The sequence below is a fragment of the Pongo abelii genome, chromosome 5, assembly GCF_028885655.2.
Source record: "Pongo abelii isolate AG06213 chromosome 5, NHGRI_mPonAbe1-v2.0_pri, whole genome shotgun sequence".
Taxonomy (NCBI): domain Eukaryota; kingdom Metazoa; phylum Chordata; class Mammalia; order Primates; family Hominidae; genus Pongo; species Pongo abelii.
The window spans coordinates 47,487,302-47,511,058 of record NC_071990.2 but is presented as its reverse complement, the minus strand read 5'-3'; the positions used below and the strand labels follow the sequence as shown (position 1 = coordinate 47,511,058).

Here is a 23,757-nt window from a genome sequence, read left to right as displayed (position 1 = left end):
TTGAATGAAAGGAACACAGAAGTGACCTGGTCTAACCTATTTAGGTTAGAAGTGAGACCACAGGTCTGATGAGGGAAGTGGTTTTCCTAGTGCCACACAGCTAGTTATTGTTATGTCTTCTCTCTTTTCTTGCAATGCTTTTTCCAGGATTTTCATGACTTTGATTTTTGGGAGCTGACTATGGGGAACATGAAGTACATGCCACACAGATGGCAGTTGAGGCTGGAGTTCTCGCCTATTCCTGCTCTCAGAGTCTACTCAGGAATGCTGCCAGATCTTGCTGCCTCAAAATCTTATTTCATTTATCTACCACCCTTGTCATGAATAAAACTTGGAAGGATTTTCCTTTACCATCCATGGCTCTGCCATCCCCGGGGCTAGGGGAATACTGCATCCTCCACCAGTGTGTCATCTCAGGAAAGGCCAGTCAACAGGGAAGTGATTTTTCAGTTTGATATTAGAAGTGGAGAATTATTTTTGAGCTTCAGTTTCCTTTTTTTTTTTTTTGAGATGGAGTCTTGCTCTGTCGCCCAGGCTGGAGTGCAGTGGCGCAATCTCGCCTCACTGCAACCTCCTGGGTTCAAGCGATTCTCCTGCCTCAGCCTCCTGAGCAGCTGGGATTACAGGCATGTGCCACCATGCCCGGCTAATTTTTGTAGTTTTAGTAGAGACAGGGTTTCGCTGTGTTGACCAGGCTGGTCTTGAACTCCTGACCTACAGTGATCTGCCCATTTGGCCTCCCAAAGTGTTGAGATTACAGGTGTAAGCCTCTGCGCCCGGCCTCAGTTTCCAATTTTGATTTGGTTAAGCACCCAGAGTGGGTACTTCAGTTTTTTAGAAGTCTGGTTGGTGCGGGAATGTAGGGTTGGCAAGGGCACAGCTGGAAATGGGGAAGGGCAATGATGACAGTCATGGTTCATTGTGGTACAATCCAGATACAAGTTAAATCATTATTCTCATAAACACTGCTACCAAACTCAGTAGCCCAGAGATGTCCAGATTCCCAAAGCAGTAGTCTGTTTACCTAATCCATTTGGATGGTTCCTTGTACTCAGTGGTAGAGGTGCTCGGAAAGGAAAATTGTTAGGTCAGCAGCAGAGCTTTAGGTGTGACTCAGCCTTGAGTAAGTTGAACCATTTATCTTTCTTCCCTTATCAGTTTGGACTAATAAGTATCTGGAAGGACTAAGCGTGTTTGCATGGAAACTAATCAGAAGGACATTTGGAACTTGTTTGGCTGAAAGAAATGCCACGCTCTTGAAGTTCACAAAATAGAATTGTTCTCTTTTGGGCTGCTTTGGGAGCACTCCATGCCCCCTACCATTTTGGTCTATTTACTGTCCCCACCTCATTTCTCACGTGAGTCTTCCAAGTTAGGATTATGTCATGGCAGTAGGCAAAAAGAACTGTAGTTTTCAAGTTTCTCCAAAGGAGCTTCAAATAAGTGACAGATACACTGCCTTTACAGGCCACGTTTTCTTAATATCTGCTTTATTGAAATAAGTTAGGGCATATATGAATGCCATGTCCATGAACATTTCACAAAAGTATAGACAGGAGCTCAGCCACATTGATAATCTTCCTGCTACCCTGTTTCTTGGCTACCCATATAAATAAGAGCTGCTGCAGCCACAACATTTTCAAGGTAGAGGAAGGAAAATATACTTATCGGTGGTGACTGCTTTTATAAACAACATTTATTGATTTTCTAGCTGTAAAAGTTAATATATCTTTTTTTCTTTCTTTTTTTTGAGACAGGTCTTACTCTGTCGTCCAGGCTGGAGTGCAGTGGCACGATCTCGGCTCACTGCAACCTCCACCTCCCTGGTTCAAGCAATTCTCCTGCCTCAGACTACCAAGTAGTTGGGATTACAGGCGCCTGCCACCACGCCTGGCTCATTTTTGTATTTTTAGTGGAGACAGGGTTTCACCATGTTGCCCAGGCTTGTCTTGAACTCCTGACCTCAAGTGATCCACCCACCTTGGCCTCCCAAAGTGCTAGTATTATAGGTCAACTGGTTATGGCCAATTGAAATGGGAGGATGTATATATAAAATATTAAATGGAACAACAAAAAAAAAATAGGTGTGAGTCACCGCGCCCAGCCTAATATATCTTTATAGAGAATTTGAAAAGCTCAAAGAATCTTAGGAAATAAATTATTTTATTTTATGAGTATCTTGGTAAGTTTATGCTCAAAGTTTTTATAAGAGGATCCTCTTCTCTGGAAATACGGCTTTCTTGTTTAGAGTATTTGTTTTCTCTTTAGTATCTAAATCTTATTGTAGGTGTTCTTCATTGGCTATAAACTCAGAATACTGAGCCATGAACTTTCAGAATTAATAAAACAAGGAATTAATTTATTCCACATATTCTGATGACTCACTGTTCTGATTAGAAAGCAGAAGTAACACAATGCCTAGTACGGTAGCAGTACTGCAAACCAGCTTTGATGGATATTATATATATTATGGTAAAGCACGGAAAGAAATTTCTATGAGCATTTTTTTTTCTTTTGGGAAGAAAACAACTTTAGATGAAGTCAGAATGCAACCAGCTACTGTTGCACAAAGTAAGAGATACTTATAGTTAGTAACTGCGTAGATTTTCTAGAAAGATGATTTTTAAATGGTCTCTGGCTTTAATGATGATTGTTAGCTCTGTTGTGATGCTAATACCATTTGTAGGGGCATTTTCATATTCACCTGACTCATTGTTAATTACAGGAGAGCATCAGTTCAGCATTCTGTCTTTCCAATTATGTTGGAAATCATGTGCTCAAGTTTTACTAATAGGACCTTTTGGTGAAATTGGGGGGAAAATTAAACATTTCAAGTTTTCAAATGAATTTAGGAAACAGGTGGGTGGACTTTTTAGTTCGTTGGCATGTGATTTGTGGGTGGAAATTTCCTTTTAAGCAGGAACAGTGTACTATATTGACTGACCATGTCTTCCAATGTATTGTCCCTGAGAACTAGGATGTAGACAAGTGTTCTTGGTCTAACTGAGTGAATTAAAAAAGTGTGTTGGCGTGAATGGCCATGTGCATTTTCAAGGAGGAGGGGCACGCGCCAGGGCCTATGGAATTAACATTTTACAAGCATATACGTAACATCTGTCTGTAGATCAGAAAGGGACTGCTAGGTATGCATGTTTCCCAAGTCTGAAACTTGCCCTGGAAGCAGCAGCAGGGTGTGAGTGGTGGTTCAGAGGAAAAAACGCTGTTGGAACATTAGACTTGTGCCGTAATCAGTTATCTTCACAATCTGCAATCAGTTGCAAGAATTTCTCAGGCCTTAAAATTTGTAAAAGAAGCAGTTGTGTTTGCTTTGTGCCTTATATAACTATCCCGTGTAATACTTTGAAATATCAACATCTTCGTTGAAGAGCTTGAAAACATTTTACTTGAAGTGTGTGAGTGAAGGGATGAGGATTCTAAGGAGTGGTGATTAACAGCTTGGGGAGAGTGCCCATCATTCCCTGAACCCTGCTCTGTGTGATCTGGCCAGCTGGCTCCCAGGTTTTTTTATCCATGCCGGAAGAGCCAATAAAAAGATAAAGTCAATTACTAGGAGAGGCCACAAGTGCCTGCCAGAGTTCTGATGTGTTTTCTCAAATGAAAGGGCCAAATAGAGATGTCAAGCAGGCCTGAGTTGAGCACTGGCTTTCTCCCAGTAGCTGTGTGCCCTCTTTGGGCCCCAGTCACTTTACTGGTAAAATGAGGTCACATCACCTATCACTTCCCCCTGTGTCCACTGTACACCCCCAGTACAAGCCACATTCATACTGTATGTAGCCTCTGTAGGAGTGTCCTAACTGCTCTCCCTACTTTGATTCTTGCCTCCCTAAAATCCATTCTCTACCCACCAGCCAGAGTGATGGTGAGGCTCACCATCTTTATCTGAAACCATCTTGTGTGTTTGTTATTGTCTGTCTGACCTCCCCACTCCAGAATGCAATCTTCACAGTCTCTGTTCTATCCTTTCGGTCATCACTCTCTTCTCCCAGCCACTGACACCTCTCATTTTCTCCTGTTCTCATTCTTAATTTTAGCAGTTTTTTTCCTGAGCTAGTTTGAAATGGGAGTCAGAAAACCTGGGGTCTAGTTTTAGTTCTGTGACTTCTCTGTTGGCCCTTAGTTAAGAGAGTCACTTCACTTCTCCAGGCCCCAGTTTCCTTCCCTGTGAAGCTGAGTGTAAGAGTCAGCAAGCGCTGCAGTAACAAAGGACCGCAGACTGCATGGCTTAAACAACAGAAATTGGTCTTCTCACAATTCTGGAGCCTCAGAAGGCCAAGACCAAAGTGTCTTCTGAGGTTTCTCTCTTGGCTTGTAGATGGCTGCCTTCTCACCATGTCTTCACTGTGTCTTCCCTCTGTGTGCGTCTGTGTCCTCATCTCTTCTTTTTATTAAAGACACCAGTTATATCGGAGTGTGGCCAACCCTAAAGACCTCATTTTACTGTAATTACCTCTTTAAAGGCCCTCTCTCACAGTAGTCACATTCTGAAGTACTGGGGGTCAGGGCTTCAACATGGAGGTGGCATAATTCATTCAGCTCATAGTACTAAATTATATCTAAGACTCCTTTCAGCTCTACAAAATTATATTTTAAATTGGGGATCTTTCTCCTTACACCCATGTTCCCTTCTACTCCCCTGAGATAATAGCTTGGTTCATATGCCTCCCAGTTTTTAGTACTCATGCATATCCTCACTGTATTTTTGAAGGGTTTAAAAGTCTGTGTGTGTGTCTAGCAATCATATAAATAAGTTAACGTCAACTGAAATGGGAGGATTATATATAAAATATTAAATGGAACAAAAAAAATAGCCTTTGAGGAGGGATTTTGGTTTTACTGTTTTTTTTTTCTATATATAATAATAAAAAAAATTTCCCTCCTACAGCTGGAAACTGACAAACTGGCTCTCCCCGTGAGCCCCAGCCCGCTTAGCCCGAGCCCCATCCCCAGCCCCAACGCGAAACTTGAGAATTCCGCTCTCCTGACGGTAGAGTCTTCCCCACAGGACAAGAACAAGGGCTTCTTCGTGGATGAGTCGGAGCCCCTTCTCCGCTGTGACTCTACATCCAGCGGCTCCTCCGCGCTAAGCAGGAACGGTTCCTTTATTACCAAAGGTACAGGCATCGCAGCAGACCTCACACACGCACTTAAACCCCCAAAAGAGCCCCTGGGATTTGTCCCTCCCCGTCCACAGTCCAGTTGTAGTTGAGAGTTGAGTCATCTGAATTACCTGCCCAGGAAGACCAGTCCAAAACTTCAAGATACGCTGGCCCGAGAGAAACCTCGCCATTGCCATTGGCTGGCGAAGACACGCCTCCGAAATCTTTACAGCTCACACTGCGTAGTGGAGAGCTATCGGCCACCCTTTATCCTCATGATGCTATCAAATGTGTGTTTCAGGGAAGGCCTGATAAAATGTAATCTGGCAAGATTTTTGAAAATTATTTACCAAGCTTGCTGTATCCAAAGATTTAAAGTTGAACTTAACTTGAGAGTCAGAAGTACAGGTTTTAGGTCGTGCGCAGCAGCTCGCGCCTGTAATCCGAGCACTTTGGAAGGCCGAGGTGGGCGGATCACTTGAAGCCAGGAGTTCGAGAACAACCTAGGCAACAAAGAAAGACATGGTCTCTACAAAAAAATTAAAAATTAACCAAGCATAGTGGTGTGCACCTGTAGTCCCAGCTGCTCCAGAGGCTAAGGCAGGAGGATCCCTTGAGCCCAGGAGTTTGTGCCACTCTGTTACCTGGGTAGCAGAGCAAGACCCTGTCTCAAAAACAAACAAAAAAACCCTAAACCAAAAAAACCTATTTCATTGAAATATAACTTGACTACTGAGTTTTTTGGTGCCACCTTAAATTTTGCACCAGGGGTGAGTGCCTCATTTGCCTCTTCATAAGCCCAGGCTCTGGCTGGCACCATATCCATATGGTAGGCACAATGTCCAAGCTTGAGCGTCATTGATAAAGTGGTTCTAGCCGGGCACGGTGGCTCACGCCTGTAATCCCAACACTTTGGGAAGCCGAGGTTGGCGGATCGCTTGAGGCCAGGAGTTAGAGATGAGCCTGGCCAACATGGTGAAACCCCATCTCTACTAAAAAAAAAGAAAAATTAGCCCGCTGTAGTTCCAGCTACTCGGAGGCTGAGGCAAAAGAATCACTTGACCCTGAGAGGCGGAGGTTGCAGTGAGCTGAGATCGTGCCACTGCACTCCAGACAGGGTGACAAGAGGAAAACTTTGTCTCAAAAAAAAGAAAACTACAGGTTTTAGTGACTTAAAAATACCCTAAAATTCACTTTGTTAAACTACATTGCAAATACCAATATTTTAAACATTATGGATTGGTAGTTTTGGCAAAGAATTTGCCACTTTTAATTTTTAATATCAGGGTAGGGAATTAGCATACACTATTTATGATAGTTTTTAAAGAAATTTTCTAGTTTTGGGTAATTCCAGTTATATTTTAGTGAAAGGGTTATATTTGGTATTTTATGTATTCATAAAATGTTATATTTACATCTTTATAATTTATATACTTTATATATTTATATTAATCTATTTTACATTTACATAAAATATTTATATTTTAGTTTATATTTTATGTTATATATTATATTTTAGAAAAAGTGCTTTATAATAGTAATAAAAGTTATAGTTCCTCATCCCGATGTTAGGTATGACCTGAGAAGAAATAATATTTTCTTATTTATGTGCTTTTACTCTCTCAGCAGTTTAGTTCTAAAATATTACAATGTAATCAGAAAGTCACATAAGTAGACTACATTGTCTTGGAATTTTTGATCATTTGGAAAAGGGGTGGGCCTATGTATATCTTAGTTTAGTAAACACATTACAGATAGGGAAAGCAGTAAAGGTTTTTTAGTTGTTTGTTTTTGTTTCTTTGGTTTCTTTAAGTATCTCACCATTCACCTTCTGAATTCTAAAATAATTTAGAAGTTACTTAAGTCTAAGCAAATGTCACATTAATGATACCTCAGCAAGCCATTCAAGCAAGACCTTGTCTGATCTCTACCAGGCAAGTCTTGTTTGCTATCTTACACGTGCAATGCAAGTAAAAACTCTTGTGTTGTTTCGAATGTGCCAGAGGATCACTCACTCTCTCACTGTAATGGAGGATGGAGAATAATAGGCTGAGGGGGGAAATAGATGTCTCTCTCTCTAGTACCCTGCTCTCCTTCCTCCAGGCCTTGCCAGTACAGTCACCTTACAGCTGTCTTTGCTTCCTTCTCTTCTCTGCAGAAAAGAAGGACACAGTGTTGCGGCAGGTACGCCTGGACCCCTGTGACTTGCAGCCTATCTTTGATGACATGCTCCACTTTCTAAATCCTGAGGAGCTGCGGGTGATTGAAGAGATTCCCCAGGCTGAGGACAAACTGGACCGGCTATTCGAAATTATTGGAGTCAAGAGCCAGGAAGCCAGCCAGACCCTCCTGGACTCTGTTTATAGCCATCTTCCTGACCTGCTGTAGAACATAGGGATACTGCATTCTGGAAATTACTCAATTTAGTGGCAGGGTGTTTTTTTAATTTTCTTCTGTTTCTGGTTTGTGTTGTTTGGGGGGGGGGTGTGTGTGTGTGTGTGTGTGTGTGTGTAACAGAGTATATGGCCAGTGCTTGAGTTCTTTCTTTCTCTCTCTCTCTCTCTCTCTTTTTTTTTTAATAACTCTTCTGGGAAGTTGGTTTATAAGCCTTTGCAAGGTGTAACTGTTGTGAAATACCCACCACTAAAGTTTTTTAAGTTCCGTATTTTCTCCATTTTGCCTTCTTGTGTATTTTCAAGATTATTCTGTGCACTTTAAATTTACTTAACTTATCATAAATGCAGTGTGACTTTTCCCACACACTGGATTGTGAGGCTCTTAACTTCTTAAAAGTATAATGGCATCTTGTGAATCCTATAAGCAGTCTTTATGTCTCTTAACATTCATACCTACTTTTTAAAAACAAATATTATTACTATTTTTATTATTTTTTGTCCCTTATAAATTTTCTTAAAGATTAAGAAAATTTAAGACCCCACTGAGTTACTGTAATGCAATTCAACTTTGAGTTATCTTTTAAATATGTCTTGTATAGTTCATGTTCATGGCTGAAACTTGACCACACTATTGCTGATTGTATGGTTTTCACCTGGACACCGTGTAGAATGCTTGATTACTTGTACTCTTCTTATGCTAATATGCTCTGGGCTGGAGAAATGAAATCCTCAAGCCATCGGGATTTGCTATTTAAGTGGCTTGGCAACTGGGCCACCAAAGAACTTGAACTTCACCTTTTAGGAATTGAGCTGTTCTGGAACACATTGCTGCACTTTGGAAAGTCAAAATCAAGTGCCAGTGGCACCCTTTCCATAGAGAATTTGCCCAGCTTTGCTTTAAAAGATGTCTTGTTTTTCATATACACATAGTCAATAGGTCCAATCTGCTCTCAAGGCCTTGGTCTTGGTGGGATTCCTTCACCAATTACTTTAATTAAAAATGGCTGCAGCTGTAAGAACCCTTGTCTGATATATTTGCAACTATGCTCCCATTTACAAATGTACCTTCTAATGCTCAGTTGCCAGGTTCCAGTGCAAAGGTGGCGTGGACTCCCTTTGTGTGGGTGGGGTTTGTGGGTAGTGGTGAAGGACCGATATCAGAAAAATGCCTTCAAGTGTACTAATTTATTAATAAACATTAGGTGTTTGTTACTTAAGTAGTCCGAGTGTATTTAATCATTAAATTTCTTGCTTTGTACATGTCCTCTAGTTGTGAGTCTTGGATTAGTCTTTTGCAAAAGTATGTGTGTTCTAAAAACCTCAGCTATTCTAATCTGTAAATCCTGGAAATTAGCAAAGATTTCAGGCAGGGCATCCACTTCAGTTTCTCACTGAAAGAGGAACTTAAAATTGCTAAGGTCTGGTTGTTGGAATTCTATAGAGCCACAGTTCCCAAGCAAAGGGAGACATGCAATGAATATGATATGATATATGATATGCTATAATGTATTCTACAGTTTTATAGATTTGTGTTTGGAAAGGTACCTGGAGGTTCGTAGGGAAGGACTTTAGTGAAAACTACCAAGCATTTCCTAGTCTTTTGGGTTAAATCTGAGAATTCAGTTTTTGAGATTGTCCTTATAGGAAATGGGTAGATACCTCATTGTTCCCGAATAAGTTCAGAGGGCTTTCATGGTCTTGAGGCAGGGTGAGATCTCATGTTGATAGAATATATTGTAGCATATCATATATCATATCATATTCATTGCATGTCTCCCATTGCATGTCATCCCGTGGCTCTACAGAATTCCAACAACCAGAACCTTAGCAATTTTAAGTTCCTCTTTCAGTGAGAAACGAAGTGGATGCCCTGCCTGAACATTTGGACACCCACGTCAGCGACATTAAAGGGTTTTTCTGGTTTCATCCACTTCCACATGGTTGGTTTCTAGACAACCATCCTGGTATTTAATTACACGGGTTCTTACACCAGGTTTCCCCACCTTTTGTCAATAAAAGATAGGAACTCTATCAGGAAGGAAAGCAAACTAGAATGGGTCACAGATGGTAGTGGAGGAGACAGAGTTTGCATTTCAGAGGATCTCAGAACTGCCACTAATTTCATGTGGGGGTAGAAGACACAAAGAATGAACGAATTGTTATTATGGTTAAGTTTGTGAGTTATTTGTACCTTGTGTCTTGGGATGCTTTCATTAATAACTCACATTTACACAGGTTTATACTTTACAAAGTGATTTTTATATTACCTTATTGAATCCTCACAACTATAAGGTAGGTACTATTATTGTGTCCATTTTATAGATTAAAAGACAGGCTTATAAAGGCTAAAGAACTTGCCTAAGACCTATAGCAAAGTTGTAGAGATCAGACTTGAATCCATGTTTTCTGACTGTCTGAATCCAAGACTGACTGTTCCATGTATTTAGGACCAGTGACCGGAAATTCCTTGTTGGCTGAAATAGTGGGCAGAGATCACAGTGATTAAATTTATTTGGGTTATAAGTAAAGCCCTGCATGCAAGTTCAGTCAGTACTTGTGAAAGTATTGGAATGAGGTGACATGTGTTGATGATCCATGGGGAAGGAACATAGGAGATGTGGTTAAATGAAAGCTTAATATTGAACTAACATGATATATAGCTTTTCTAAAAAGAATGGAACCTCCAGCCGCATTATTAAAAAATAAGAAGTTCTGATCAGAGCCGATGATAGTGTCATTTGTATACTGTGTGGCACACTTTAGAGCTTTCCTCTAGCTTTGGGCTGTCTTACTTTGAGGAGTATGGCTGAAGTGAAAGGTTTCCAGTGTGTGGGGGGGACATAGGGGGATACCAAGAAGAGTAAGAAACAGAATCAGGAGCAACTGTTGGCAAGTCTAAGCCTGACAATGAAGACCAGGCAACAGGGGAAAGATTAGCTTCAGTTATTTGAAGGGCTAAGGAAGAGATGATGTATTTTTCTCTAGAGGGTAATATACTTTCCTCTAGGCTGGTGTAGGCTAAGTGCAATTAGACTGAGCTGCTTTTCAAATAAGAGAATGATTCCTGCTCTGGGAAAAAGTTGGGCCTGCATCAGTGGTTCTCAAACTTTCATGTAAATAAGAATCATCTGGGAATAAGCAGTCAATTAAAAAGGCAGATTCGGAGAATTCAATTCAGGTTTGTGGTGAATTCCAGAATGAGTTTCCCACACTTAGAGAAAGTGCTTTAGATCGTTGCCACTGTGGATGAGGACTGGCAGTATCCATAATACAAGGAAGCATTGTGTTAGGCACGCAGAATTTGAGGCCACTGTGTTGTGCTCCCTAAACTTGAATATGCAACTGAAACACCTGGGTATCTTAAAGGCAGATTCGGTTTTAATTGTTTTGTGGGACTGGGCTGAGGCTGCATTTCTTTCTTTCTTTTTTTTTTTTTTGAGACGGAGTCCCTCACTCTGGAGTGCAGCGGCAATGATCTCAGCTCAATGCAACCTCCACCTCCCAGATTCAAGCAATTCTGCCTCAGCCTCCCAAGTAGCTGGGACTACAGGCGCCCGACACCACATCTGGCTACTTTTTTTTGTATTTTTAGTAGAGACGGGGTTTCACTATGTTGGCCAGGCTGGGCTCAAACTCCTGACCTCGTGATTTGCCTGCCTCGGCCTCCCAAAGTGCTGGGATTACAGGTGTGAGCCACCGCACCCAGCCTGAGGCTGCATTTCTAACAAGCTCCTGGGTGATGTGGATGCTCCCGGTCATGAGATAACACTGGGTAGCCTGAAACAGGCCAGTTATGCCTCAGTTTCATGCAAAGGGTAGCACTAATACGGGAGATTATACCACTTCCATGTGAGAGAAGTAAACAAATTCTGATGACCCAATGAGATTTCCAGAACCAGACAATCTTGGGCAAATTCTACAGTAGTGGGTCTTAATTGTCACTGCACATTGAAATCAGCGGGAAAACTTTGAGAGACCCAATGCCCAGGCCATATACAAGATCAACAATGACAGAATCACGATAGGACTCAGGCAATGGCACTTTTTTTTTTTTAATTTTAAATTTTTAAATTTTTTTTCATTTGGGGGTAAGCTTTAAAAAAAAAGGTTTACTTTAGGTTCAGGGGTCCGTGTGCAGGTTGTGTGTATATATATATGTGTGTGTGTGTGTGTGTGTGTGTGTGTAAACTCTTGTCACAGGAGTTTATTGTACAGATTATTTTGTCACCCAAATAGTATACTAAGCCTAGTATCTAATAGTTATTTTTTTCTGATCCTCATCCCCGGCCACCATCCAACCTCAAATAGGCCCCAGTGTCTTGTTCCCCTCTTTGTGTCCATGTGTTCTCATCATTTAACTTCCACTTACAAGTGAGAACATGCAGTGTTTGGCTTTCTGTTCCTGCATTAGTTTACAAAGGATGATGGCCTCCAGCTCCATCCGTGTTCCTGCAAAGGACACGATCTCATCCTTTTTTATGGCTGTGTAGTATTCCATGGTACCACATTCCATATGTACGACATTTTCTTTATCCAGTTTACCATACGTGGACATTTAGTTGATTCCATGTCTTTGCTACTGCGAGTAGTGCTGCAATAAACATATGCATGCATGTGTCTTTGTGGTAGAATGGTCTATATTCCTTTGGGTATATACCCAGTAATGGGATTGAGCAGCATTTTTTAAAGCTCTCCAGGAGATCCCAGTGTATAGTCAGCTTGGAGAATGATGTATTTAAAGCTTAGGAACAGAGCCTTTCTCAAGCCTTACCCAAGATCTGATGAACAAACCTTCCAGGGAGTTAACCTGAAGATCTGTAATTGAAAAGTGATTTTGCTATAGCCAGTCCTACTTGACTCTTCATGTTTGCTTTAGGACCCATAACCTTACTGTAAGATTTATGTGATTATGCTAAGAATTGATACACACCAAGCACTAATGAGGTAACACCTTAAAGCTCAATTGCATTGATGAACCTACCTGCAAGTACAGTAATCAATTCTTCATGGTTTTTAGCATAATGTATAGGCTATTATTAGTCAAGAATATTTGGGAAATGATGTTATTCTGATTTAAGTTACTATATTTATATTTGATAGAATGCCAATTTTCAAAGAGATATAGTGAGATATAATGAGTGATAAAACTGCCCTGACTATATTAGAGTCTCAGACTGCGCCATTTGGAGCAGCAATCTCATTGTACGATACTGCAGATGTAACAGGTACCTATGCTGGCCTTTGACTTGAGAAAGAAGATGTGATCTCTTGTTGAGCAGAATTGAGGTCCTTACCTTGGAAGGAGCCTTGGACATCACCTGGAGAACCCTGCAGTTTTCTGGTAGGGGAGCTAGACTCACATCTGCTAGTTAGTGGTGTAGTCTGGTCACCTTAGCCCCTATCAGCACTCTTTTTTGATTCCAAACTATCTCTTTTTGCTTCTTTTCTTACTACCTTTCTTGAAAGTAAGTAGAAAATGAAATCCACTCATCTGAGTAAGGATTGAGTTTTAAAAAGGCTTTTATTGTACTTGACTTTGAAGTAGCTGTTTACATGAAACACATTTGGATTTTGGAGTCTTGCATTTCCAATATAGATATTCATAGACTAGCTTGCCAGGATTCATAAGAAACATGCCAATGGGCACCTCTGGGAAGAAAAATGGGCTAGCAAGGACGTAGGAGGCAAAGAAGGACATGTTCTTGTCATGATTTGTTCTATTGAGCATTTTGAGTAGTACATCATTTGTATATATTATTGAATTCAAAAAGTTGTAAATAAAAACTGTAGAATGTTTCTATGGCATCCAGGAAATGTGCACTGATGAAGCCCAAGGTAAGAGTCATATGCACTAGACTTAAAATGCTAGCAATAGCTTTGTGAGGAGCATTTTGGCAAAATCTGCAAAGGGAATCAGCCTCTTGCCCTGCTCTCCAGGAGAAGTGGCCACCTTCCCCATCCCTCCACATCCTCTTTATGAGAATTTGACATCCTTTTCTTGGGCTTAGATCACAAACACAAAAGTAATACAAAGTTCAAATGGAGAGAATTCAAAGTTCGAAATTTAGGGAGATGGGGCAGAGTAGCTAATTTCTGGCCAAAACATCTTTTTATATTTCTTAGCACAGAAATCTCTCATAATCAGGCTGGGCGCAGTGGCTCACGCCTGTAATCCCAGCACTTTGGGAGGCCGAGGCAGGCAGATCACCTGAGGTGACCAACATGGAAAAACCTTGTCTCTACTAAAAATACAAAATTAGCTAGGCCTGGTGGCTCATGCCTGTAATCCCAGCTACTCGGGAGGCTGAGGTGGGAGAATCGCTTGAGCCCGGGAGGCAGGAGGTTGCGGTGAGCCTAGATCATGCGATTGCACTCCAGCCTGGACAACAAGAGCGAAACTCTGTCTGGAAAAAAAAGAAAAAAAAAAAGACATCTCTCATAATCAATGTCTGTGAGGAAAAATATCAAAGATTTCTTAAGGATCCTTCAGCAGTTCATCTCTCCAAAGGAGATACTTCTGTTCTGCACTGGCACTGTCTCATTGTCACTCATCTACTGCTTTATCCACAGCAACATGCCAAACAGGAAATCTCATGGGGAAGGAGAAGGCAGAAAGGCAGCTCATTTCCAAGAATCCTATGACAATTGTTTCTCACTGCTTCCAGAAACTTAGAACGGCCAATTTCATAGCATTGGTTTTTTGTTGTTGTTGTTGCTGTTTAAATATAGTGCACTTACCCACAGAAACATTCATTTCATCACTCCACTCATCTATCTATGAAATATTTGAGCAACTACCAGGCACTATGTTAGAAGCTAGAAGTACAAAGAAGAATTTGATACAAGATTGTAACTACCAATGAGAACAAGGCATTAATTCACTGCTATATTCTCAGCATCTAGACTCATGCCTGGAACATGGTAGGGGTTCAGTCACTACAATGTTGAATAAATAAATGAGTGCATGATCCTGGCTTCAAGAATTCACAACTTAGAAAGAGAAACAGATTTATGAACATCATCAAATGTATCCGAGTGAAATGATAGTAATATGAAGAGGATATTAGGAAAGCCAGAAACTAAATATGAATCAAGGAAAAGTATTGCAAGATCCCTACTGTAAACCTTCTTTCTTATTAATCTTAAAGAAAATTGCATCAAAAACAAAGGGCTGACAGTTGCAGTTCCATGCATTTCAAAGCTTGAGGAAGGAAGATGAAAAGGGGAAGAAAACAAAAGGAAAAATATAGGCATAAGGTAGACATGATTTTATAAGCAAGGATTTCGAATCTTTTATAAATTGGTTGTTCCACCATTTCCCGGGCTTATTGTTTACTATCATTACAAGATAAGACGTGAGGCCCAGTCATGCTATTCCTTTGTGCATATCACATACTCAGAGGATAGAAAGGTTGTATGTCCCCTCATGGAAAGACTCTTCCTATAAAGTATTCAAAGCACTTGGCATTATTCACTCTTCAATCTTAACCTGAATCTTATGATGTGGGGTCTGCTATTTCCATTCTACTAATGAGGAATTTGAGGCGAAGAGAGACAGTGACTTTCCTAAAGTCACACAGCTAGTAAAGGGTATAGCCAGGAAGGCTTGTTACAAAGATGAGTGAGCCAGGCATGGTGGTAAATCCTGGAGACAAAATAGCAAATGAAGTGGATCTGATTCCTGTTTTCCTAGAGCCTCTCACCTGGACTCAACTGAAATTGAATTTTGGGGTAGGGAGGCTTTTTCCTTAGTAAAATATTTTGTACTTTTAAATAATTTAAGACACACAAGTTTCAAAAATATCACAGTGAGTTTCTATTTCCTTCACCTAGCTTTTTATTTTAATAGTTTCTCTATTCTTCACATAGCTTTTTCTAAGAATAATATCTTGTGTAGCCATAGACATTATCAAAATCAGAAAATTGACATTGGTACAATACTACTAACTGAAACTACAGAACATAGTTCATGTTAGTTTTTAACCTGTACTTTTTTGGGGGTGGATATGAAATGTTATCACATGTATTGATTCACTTGGTAACCACCACCATAATTAGAATATGGAACCATTTCTTCACACAAAGAAACTTCCTTCTGCTAACTTTATATTCATACCTTACTTTCCACCGTAAACCCGGCAACTGTGTCCATCACTATAGTTTTGTGATTTAGAGAATGTTAAATAAATGGAATCATACAGGATATAGCCTTCTGAGATTGCCCTTATTTCACTCGGCGTAATTCCCTTGAGATCTGACCACAATTGTTTTGCATATCAGTACTCCTTATTCACGATTTTGAAATTCTTCACCTGGATGGGGCTAGAGAGAACTTGATGCTTTCCCCAGAATGAAGAGTCCCAATTTGTATATCAGTGTTAGGAAGAAAACAAAACAAATACTTAAGGTGAGATTTTCACGGACTTAAAGAAAAAACAAACAACTTTTATTTTAAGTTCAGGGGTGCATGTGCAGGTTTGTTAAATAGGTAAACTTGTGTCATGGGGTATGTTGTACAGATTATTTCATCACCCAGGTATTAAGCCTATTATCCATTAGTTATTTTTCCTGATCCTCTCCCTCCTCCCACCCTCCAACCTCCAATAGGCCTCAATGTGTGTTGTTCTCCTCTATGCATCCATGTGTTCTTATCATTTAGCTCCACTTATAAGTGAGACCATGTGGTATTTAGTTTTCTGTTACTGAATTCATTTGCTAAGGATAATGGCATCCAGCTCCATCTATGTTCCTGCAAAGGAGATTATCTTGTTCTTTTTTGTGGCTGAATAGTATTCCATAGTGTACATGTACCACATTTTCTTTTTCTTCTTTTTTTTTTTTTCTATTGAGATGGAGTCTCACTCTGTTGCCCAGGCTGGAGTGCAGTGGCATGATCTCAGCTCACTGGAACCTCCGCCTCCCAGGTTCAAGTGATTCTGCTGTCTCAGTCTCCCCCGAGTAGCTGAGATTACAGGTGTGTGCCACCATGCCTGGCTAATTTTTGTATTTTTAGTAGAGATGGGGTTTCACCATTTTGCCCAGGCTGGTCTTGTACTCCTGACCTCAAGTGATCTGCCCACCTTGGCCTCCCAAAGTGCTGGGATTACAGGCATGAGCTACTGTGCCTGGCCTTTATCATAGAATGATTTGTATTCCTTGGGGGATATACTCAGTTATGGTATTACTGGGTCAAATTGTATTTCTGCTTTTAGGTCTTTTAGGAATCACCATACCAATTTCTACAGTGGTTGAACTAATTTACTCCAACCAACAATGTTTAAGCATTCCTTTTTCTCCACAACCTCACCAGCATCTGTTATTTTTTGACTTTTTTAATAATAGCCATTCTGACTGGTGTGAGATGGTATTTCGTTGTGGTTTTGATTAGCATTTCTCTAATCATCAGTTATGTTGTTGAACTTTTGTTCATATAATTGTTGGCTGCATGTATGTCTTCTTTTGAAAAGGGTCTGTTCATATCCTTTGCCCACTTCATAACGGTTTTTTTTTTTTCCTTGTAAATTTACAAAAACAGAAGCATAGATCAATGGAACAGAAGAGAGAACCGAGAAATAAGGCCACACACCTAAGACCATCTGATCTTGGACAAAGCTGACAAAAACAAGTAATGGAGAAAAAAGTCCCTATCCAGTAGATGGTGCTGGAATAACTGACTAGCCATATGCAGAAGATTGAGGCTAGACCCCTTCCCCACACCATATACAAAAATCAACTCAAGATGATTAAACACTTAAATGTGAAACCCAAAACTATAAAAACCCTAGAAGACAACCTAGGCAATACCATTTTGGACATAAGAACAGGCAAAGATTGCATGGCAAAGATAAAAAAGGTAATTGCAACAAAAGCAAAAATTGACAAATGGGATCTAATTAAACTAAAGAGCATCTATACAGCAAAGGAAACTATCAACAGAGTAAAGAGACAACCTACAGAATGGGGGAAAATGTTTGCAAACTGTGCATTTGACAAAGGTCTAATTTCCAGCATCCATAAGGAACTTGAACAAATTTCATGGACTATTTTAAAAAGTGTGTCATTAATATAAAAACTATTTATATTAGCAGTATTTAATCATTAACACCTGTAAAGAAAAAGAAAAATAGAAGGTAAATGTTCTTACTGAGATAGCAGAGCTTTAAGATTCATTTTCATTTTAAGTTTATTTTATTTTGCCAGTGTATTAACATTTAGAGGTCTGTTACACTAACATTAATTATTAATGTTTTCATTTCCATAATAGTTAAGAGCTTTTTCAAGCACTCATGTCTGTAAAAAATATTTTAAAGTTTCTTTTGTTGTAGCAGGAAAAAAAGAGAAAAATTGAGTTTGTTCTTTTTAATTGCTGAGTAGTATTCCATGGTATAGATGTACCATAGTTTCCTTGACCATTCAAACTTTGAAGGACATTTGGACTGTTTCCAGTTTCTGGCTATTATAAATAAAGCTATGAACATTCGTATACAGGTTTTTGTGCAGACCTAAGTTTTCATTTCTTTAGGGTAAATACACCTGAGTTTTTTGGAGTGTATGTTTCATTTCTTTAGGGTAAATACACCTGAGCTGATTGTTGGGGAGTGTTGTAAGTGTATGTTTAACTTTATAATAGACTGTCAAGCTGTTTTCACAGTAGTGGTACTATTGATACGGCTCCGATGAGTGGAGGAACACCAGGGGTCTTGTCTCCAGTCTAACTGGAAAAAACGACACAGACACACATGGAGTGGTTTTAAGGAGTGGAGAGTTTAATAGGCAAGAAAGAAGGGGGAAGAAAGAAAGAAGAAACTCCTCTGTATAAAGACAGAGGGAGGGGGCCTCCAAAGCTGAGAGAGGGAAACCTTAAGTGCCACGGATACCAGCCAGTTTTATGAGTAGGCTGGAGGAGGCGGTGTCTGATTTGCATAGGGCTCAGGGGATTGGTTTGACCAGGCATGTCATTCACGTAGCCAGTGAACGACTCTAGCCTTTTAATATGCAAATGCAGGGCGTAATGATGTTCCACACACTTGGGGATATGGGGGTTGGGCATGTTGCTCGGAACATGTGTGGCAAGGGCAAGAAGGCCGAGGGAATTGCCATGTTTGGGTGGACCCAGTTTCTAATGGCCTGTATTTGCATATCAAAGGTTGCCAGCCTGGCCCTAAGAGCTGCTTTTAAAAACGAAAACTTCCCAAGGATCCCTTTTCCTCTCTAGCTGCCTAAAATAATTTCTTAATAACTACTACAACAGTATTGTATAATATAATCCCATATTGATGTATAAGAGATTCACTTGCACTGTATCCATGCTAGTCTTTGGTATTGGCAATATTCTTTATTATAGTCATTCAACTAAGTGTGTAGTGGCACAAACTTAAATTTATAAAGCTATGGGCTGGGCACAGTGTCTCACACCTGTAATCCCAGCACTTTGTGAGGCCAAAGCTGGAGGATTGCTTGAGTCTAGGAGTTCAAGACCAGCCTGTGCAACATGGCGAAATCCTGTCTTAACTAAAAATACGAAAAATTAGCTGGGCATGGTGGCTCACGCCTGTAGTCCCAGCTACTTGAGGGGCTGAGGTTCAAGGATCCGTGAACCTGGGAGGTCGAGGCTGCAGTGAGCTAAGATTGCACCACTGTACTCCAGCCTGGGCAACTGGAGTGAGCCCTTGCCTCAAAAAATAAAAAATAAAAAAGTTATGAAGACATGCAACTAAGTAAGAATTTAAAATTGAAAAGTGCTATCTTAGCCAGGTGTGGTGGCTCACGCCTGTAATCCCAGCATTTTGAGAAGCTGAGGCAGGCAGATCACCTGAGGTCAGGAGTTTGAGACCAGACAGGCCAACATGGTAAAACCTCATCTCTACTAAAAATACAAAAAATATCTGGGTGTGATGGTGGACTGAGGCACCAGAATCGCTTGAACCTGGAGGCAGAGGTTGCAGTGAGGTGAAATTGTGCCACAACTCCAGCCTAGGTGACAGAGCCAGACTCTGTCTCAAAAAAAAAAAAAAAAAGAAAGAAAGAAAAAAGAAAAGTGCTATCTCTCTGATGCTTACTTCTATTTAATTGCTACAATTTCATTCTTATTTTCTTAAAAAAATTCACTTTATGTGTGTTAAGAACACTTAACATGAGTCTACTCCCTTAAAATATTAAGTGTACAGTATAGTATTGTTGACCATAGGCACAATGTTGTACTGTAGGTCTCTAGAACTTATGCATCTTGCGTAACTGAAACTTTAGGCCTGTTGATTATTAATTCCCCATTTCCCCTTGGAAACACTATTCTACTCTTTGCTTTTATGAATTTGACTGTTTTAGAGTCCTCTTATAAATGGAATCATGCAGTATTTGTCTTTCTGTGACTATTTCACTTATCATAATGTCCTCATGGTTTATCCAGGTTGTCGCACACTACAGAATTTTCTTCTTTTAAGGCTGAATAATATTCCATTGTCTATATATGCATTTTCTTTGTCTATTCATCTATTGGTGGACATTTAGGTTGTTTCTGTATCCTGGCTATTGTATGAATAGTGCTACAATAAATATGGGAGCACTAAAGTCTCTTCAAGATCCTGATTTCAATTCTTTTGGATAAAGACCCAGACGTGGGATTGTTGAATCACAATAGAACAGTAGAACAATAGTTCTATTTTTAATTTTTGAGGAAACTCCATACTGTTTTCTATAGGGGTTGCATCATTTTGCATTCCTATCAACAGTGTAAGAGGATTCCAATTTCTCCACATCCTCCTCAACAATTACCTTAAATTTTTCCATAACAATCATCTTTATTTCCTTCTCCTGCCTGATTGCCCTGGCCAGAACTTCCAACACTATGTTGAATAGGAGTGGTGAGAGAGGGCATCCCTGTCTTGTGCCAGTTTTCAAAGGGAATGCTTCCAGTTTTTGCCCATTCAGTATGATATTGGCTGTGGGTTTGTGATAAATAGCTCTTATTATTTTGAGATACGTCCCATCAATACCTAATTTATTGAGAGTTTTTAGCATGAAGTGTTGTTGAATTTTGTCAAAGGCCTTTTCTGCATCTATTGAGATAATCATGTGGTTTTTGTCGTTGGTTGTTTATATGTTGGATTACGTTTATTGATTTGCGTACGTTGAACCAGCCTTGCATCCCAGGGATGAAGCCCACTTGATCATGGTGGATAAGCTTTTTGATGTGCTGCTGGATTCAGTTTGCCAGTATTTTATTGAGGATTTTTGCTTCAATGTTCATCAGGGATATTGGTCTAAAATTGTCTTTTTTTGTTGTGTCTCTGCCAGGCTTTGGTATCAGGATGATGCTGGCCTCATAAAATGAGTTAAGGAGGATTCCCTCTTTTTCTATTGATTGGATAGTTTCAGAAGGAATGGTACCAGCTCCTCCTTGTACCTCTGGTAGAATTAGGCTGTGAATCCATCTGGTCCTGGACTTTTTTTGGTTGGTAAGCTATTAATTATTGCCTGAATTTCAGAGCCTGTTATTGGTCTATTCAGAGATTCAACTTCTTCCTGGTTTAGTCTTGGGAGGGTGTATGTGTCGAGGAATTTATCCATTTCTTCTAGATTTTCTAGTTTATTTGCATAGAGGTGTTTATAGTATTCTCTGATGGTAGTTTGTATTTCTGTGGGATTGGTGGTGATATCTCCTTCATCATTTTTTATTGTGTCTATTTGATTCTTCTCTCTTTTCTTCTTTATTAGTCTTGCTAGCGGTCTATCAACTTTGTTGATCTTTTCAGAAAACCAGCTCCTGGATTCATTGATTTTTTGAAGGGTTTTTTGTGTCTCTATTTCCTTCAGTTCTGCTCTGATCTTAGTTATTTCTTGCCTTCTGCTAGCTTTTGAATGTGTTTGCTCTTGCTTCTCTAGTTCTTTTAATTGTGATGTTAGGGTGTCAATTTTAGATCTTTCCTGCTTTCTCTTGTGGGCATTTAGTGCTATAAATTTCCCTCTACACACTGCTTTGAATGTGTCCCAGAGATTCTGGTATGTTGTGTCTTTGTTCTCCTTGGTTTCAAAGAACATCTTTATTTCTGCCTTCATTTCATTACGTACCCAGTAGTCATTCAGGAGCAGGTTGTCCAGGGCAATCAGGCAGGAGAAGAAAATACAGGGAATTCAACTAGGAAAAGAGGAAGTCAAATTGTCCCTGTTTGCAGATGACATGATTGTATATCTAGAAAACCCCATTGTCTCAGCCCAAAATCTCCTTAAGCTGATAGGCAACTTCAGCAAAGTCTCAGGATACAAAATCAGTGTGCAAAAATCACAAGCATTCTTATACATCAATAACAGACAAACAGAGCAAAATCATGAGTGAACTCCCATTCACAATTGCTTCAAGGAGAATAAAATACCTAGGAATCCAACTTACAAGGGATGCGAAGGACCTCTTAAAGGAGGACTACAAACGACTGCTCAATGAAATAAAAGAGGATGCAAACAAATGGAAGAACATTCCATGCTCATGGGTAGGAAGAATCAATATCGTGAAAATGGCCATACTGCCCAAGGTAATTTATAGATTCAATGCCATCCCCATCAAGCTACCAATGACTTTCTTTACAGAATTGGAAAAAAACTACTTTAAAGTTCATATGGAACCAAAAAAGAGCCTGCATCGCCAAGTCAATCCTAAGCCAAAATAACAAAACTTGAGGCATCACGCTACCCGACTTCAGGCTATACTACAAGGCTACAGTAACCAAAACAGCATGGTACTGGTACCAAAACAGAGATGTAGACCAATGGAACAGAACAGAGCCCTCAGAAATAATGCCGCATGTCTACAACCATCTGATCTTTGACAAACCTGACAAAAACAAGCAATGGGGAAAGGATTCCCTATTTAATAAATGGTTCTGGGAAAACTGGCTAGCCATATGTAGAAAGCTGAAACTGGATCTCTTCCTTACACCTTATACAAAAATTAATTCAAGATGGATTAAAGACTTAAATGTTAGACCTAAAACCATAAAAACCCTGGAAGAAAACCTGGGCAGTACCATTCAGGACATAGGCATAGGCAAGGACTTCATGTTGAAACCACCAAAAGCAATGGCAACAAAAGCCAAAATTAACAAATGGGATCTAATTAAACTAAAGAGCTTCTGCACAGCAAAAGAAACTACCATCAGAGTGAACAGGCAACCTACAGAATGGGAGAAAATTTTTGCAATCTACTCATCTGACAAAGGGCTAATATCCAGAATCTACAATGAACTCAAATAAATTTACAAGAAAACAACAAACAACCCCATCAAAAAGTGGGTGAAGGATATAAACAGACACTTCTCAAAAGAAGACATTTATGCAGCCAAAAGACACATGAAAAAATGCTCATCATCACTGGCCATCAGAGAAATGCAAATCAAAACCACAATGAGATACCATCTCACACCAGTTAGAATGGCGATCATTAAAAAGTCAGGCAACAACAGGTGCTGGAGAGGATGTGGAGAAATAGGAACACTTTTACACTGTTGGTGGGACTGTAAACTAGTTCAACCATTGTGGAAGTCAGTGTGGCGATTCCTCAGGGATCTAGAACTAGAAATACCATTTGACCCAGCCTTCCCATTACTAGGTATATACCCAAAGGATTATAAATCATGCTGCTATACAGACACATGCACATGTATGTTTATTGTGGCACTATTCACAATAGCAAAGACTTGGAACCAAGCCAAATGTCCAACAAGGATAGACTGGATTAAGAAAATGTGGCACATATACACCATGGAATACTATGCAGCCATAAAATATGATGAGTTCATGTCCTTTGTAGGGACATGGATGAAGCTGGAAACCATCATTATCAGCAAACTATTGCAAGGACGAAAAACGAAACACTGCATGTTCTCACTCATAGGTGGGAACTGAACAATGAGAACACATAGACACGGGGTGGGGAACATCACACACCGGGGCCTGTTGTTGGGTGGGGGGAGGGGGGAGGGATAGCATTAGGAGATATACTTAATGTTAAATGACGAGTCAATAGGTGCAGTACACCAACATGGCACATGTATACATATGTAAACATGCACGTTGTGCTCATGTACCCTAAAACTTAAAGTATAATAAAAAAAAGACATTTAAAAAAAAACCATCTTGACAGATGCAAAGTGATATTTCATTGTGGTTTTGATTTGCATTTTTCTGATGATTAATGACATGGAACATCTTTTCATATACCTGTGGACCATTTGTATGCCTTCTTTAGAGAAATG

The 23,757-nt window shown here is 39.9% G+C and overlaps 1 protein-coding gene across 1 annotated transcript in view; it reads left to right on the top strand.

The window, feature by feature from the left end:
- TNFRSF21 (TNF receptor superfamily member 21) overlaps window positions 1-8,725 on the top strand; it is a 77,595-nt gene extending 68,870 nt beyond the window's left edge. The window contains exons 5-6 of the mRNA XM_002816966.4: window positions 4,904-5,132; window positions 7,276-8,725. Of these exons, the coding sequence (XP_002817012.2) occupies window positions 4,904-5,132; window positions 7,276-7,505 (459 nt within the window). The 3' untranslated portion in view covers window positions 7,506-8,725. The remainder of the gene's footprint in view (window positions 1-4,903; window positions 5,133-7,275) is intronic.
- Window positions 8,726-23,757: the final 15,032 nt, after the last annotated feature.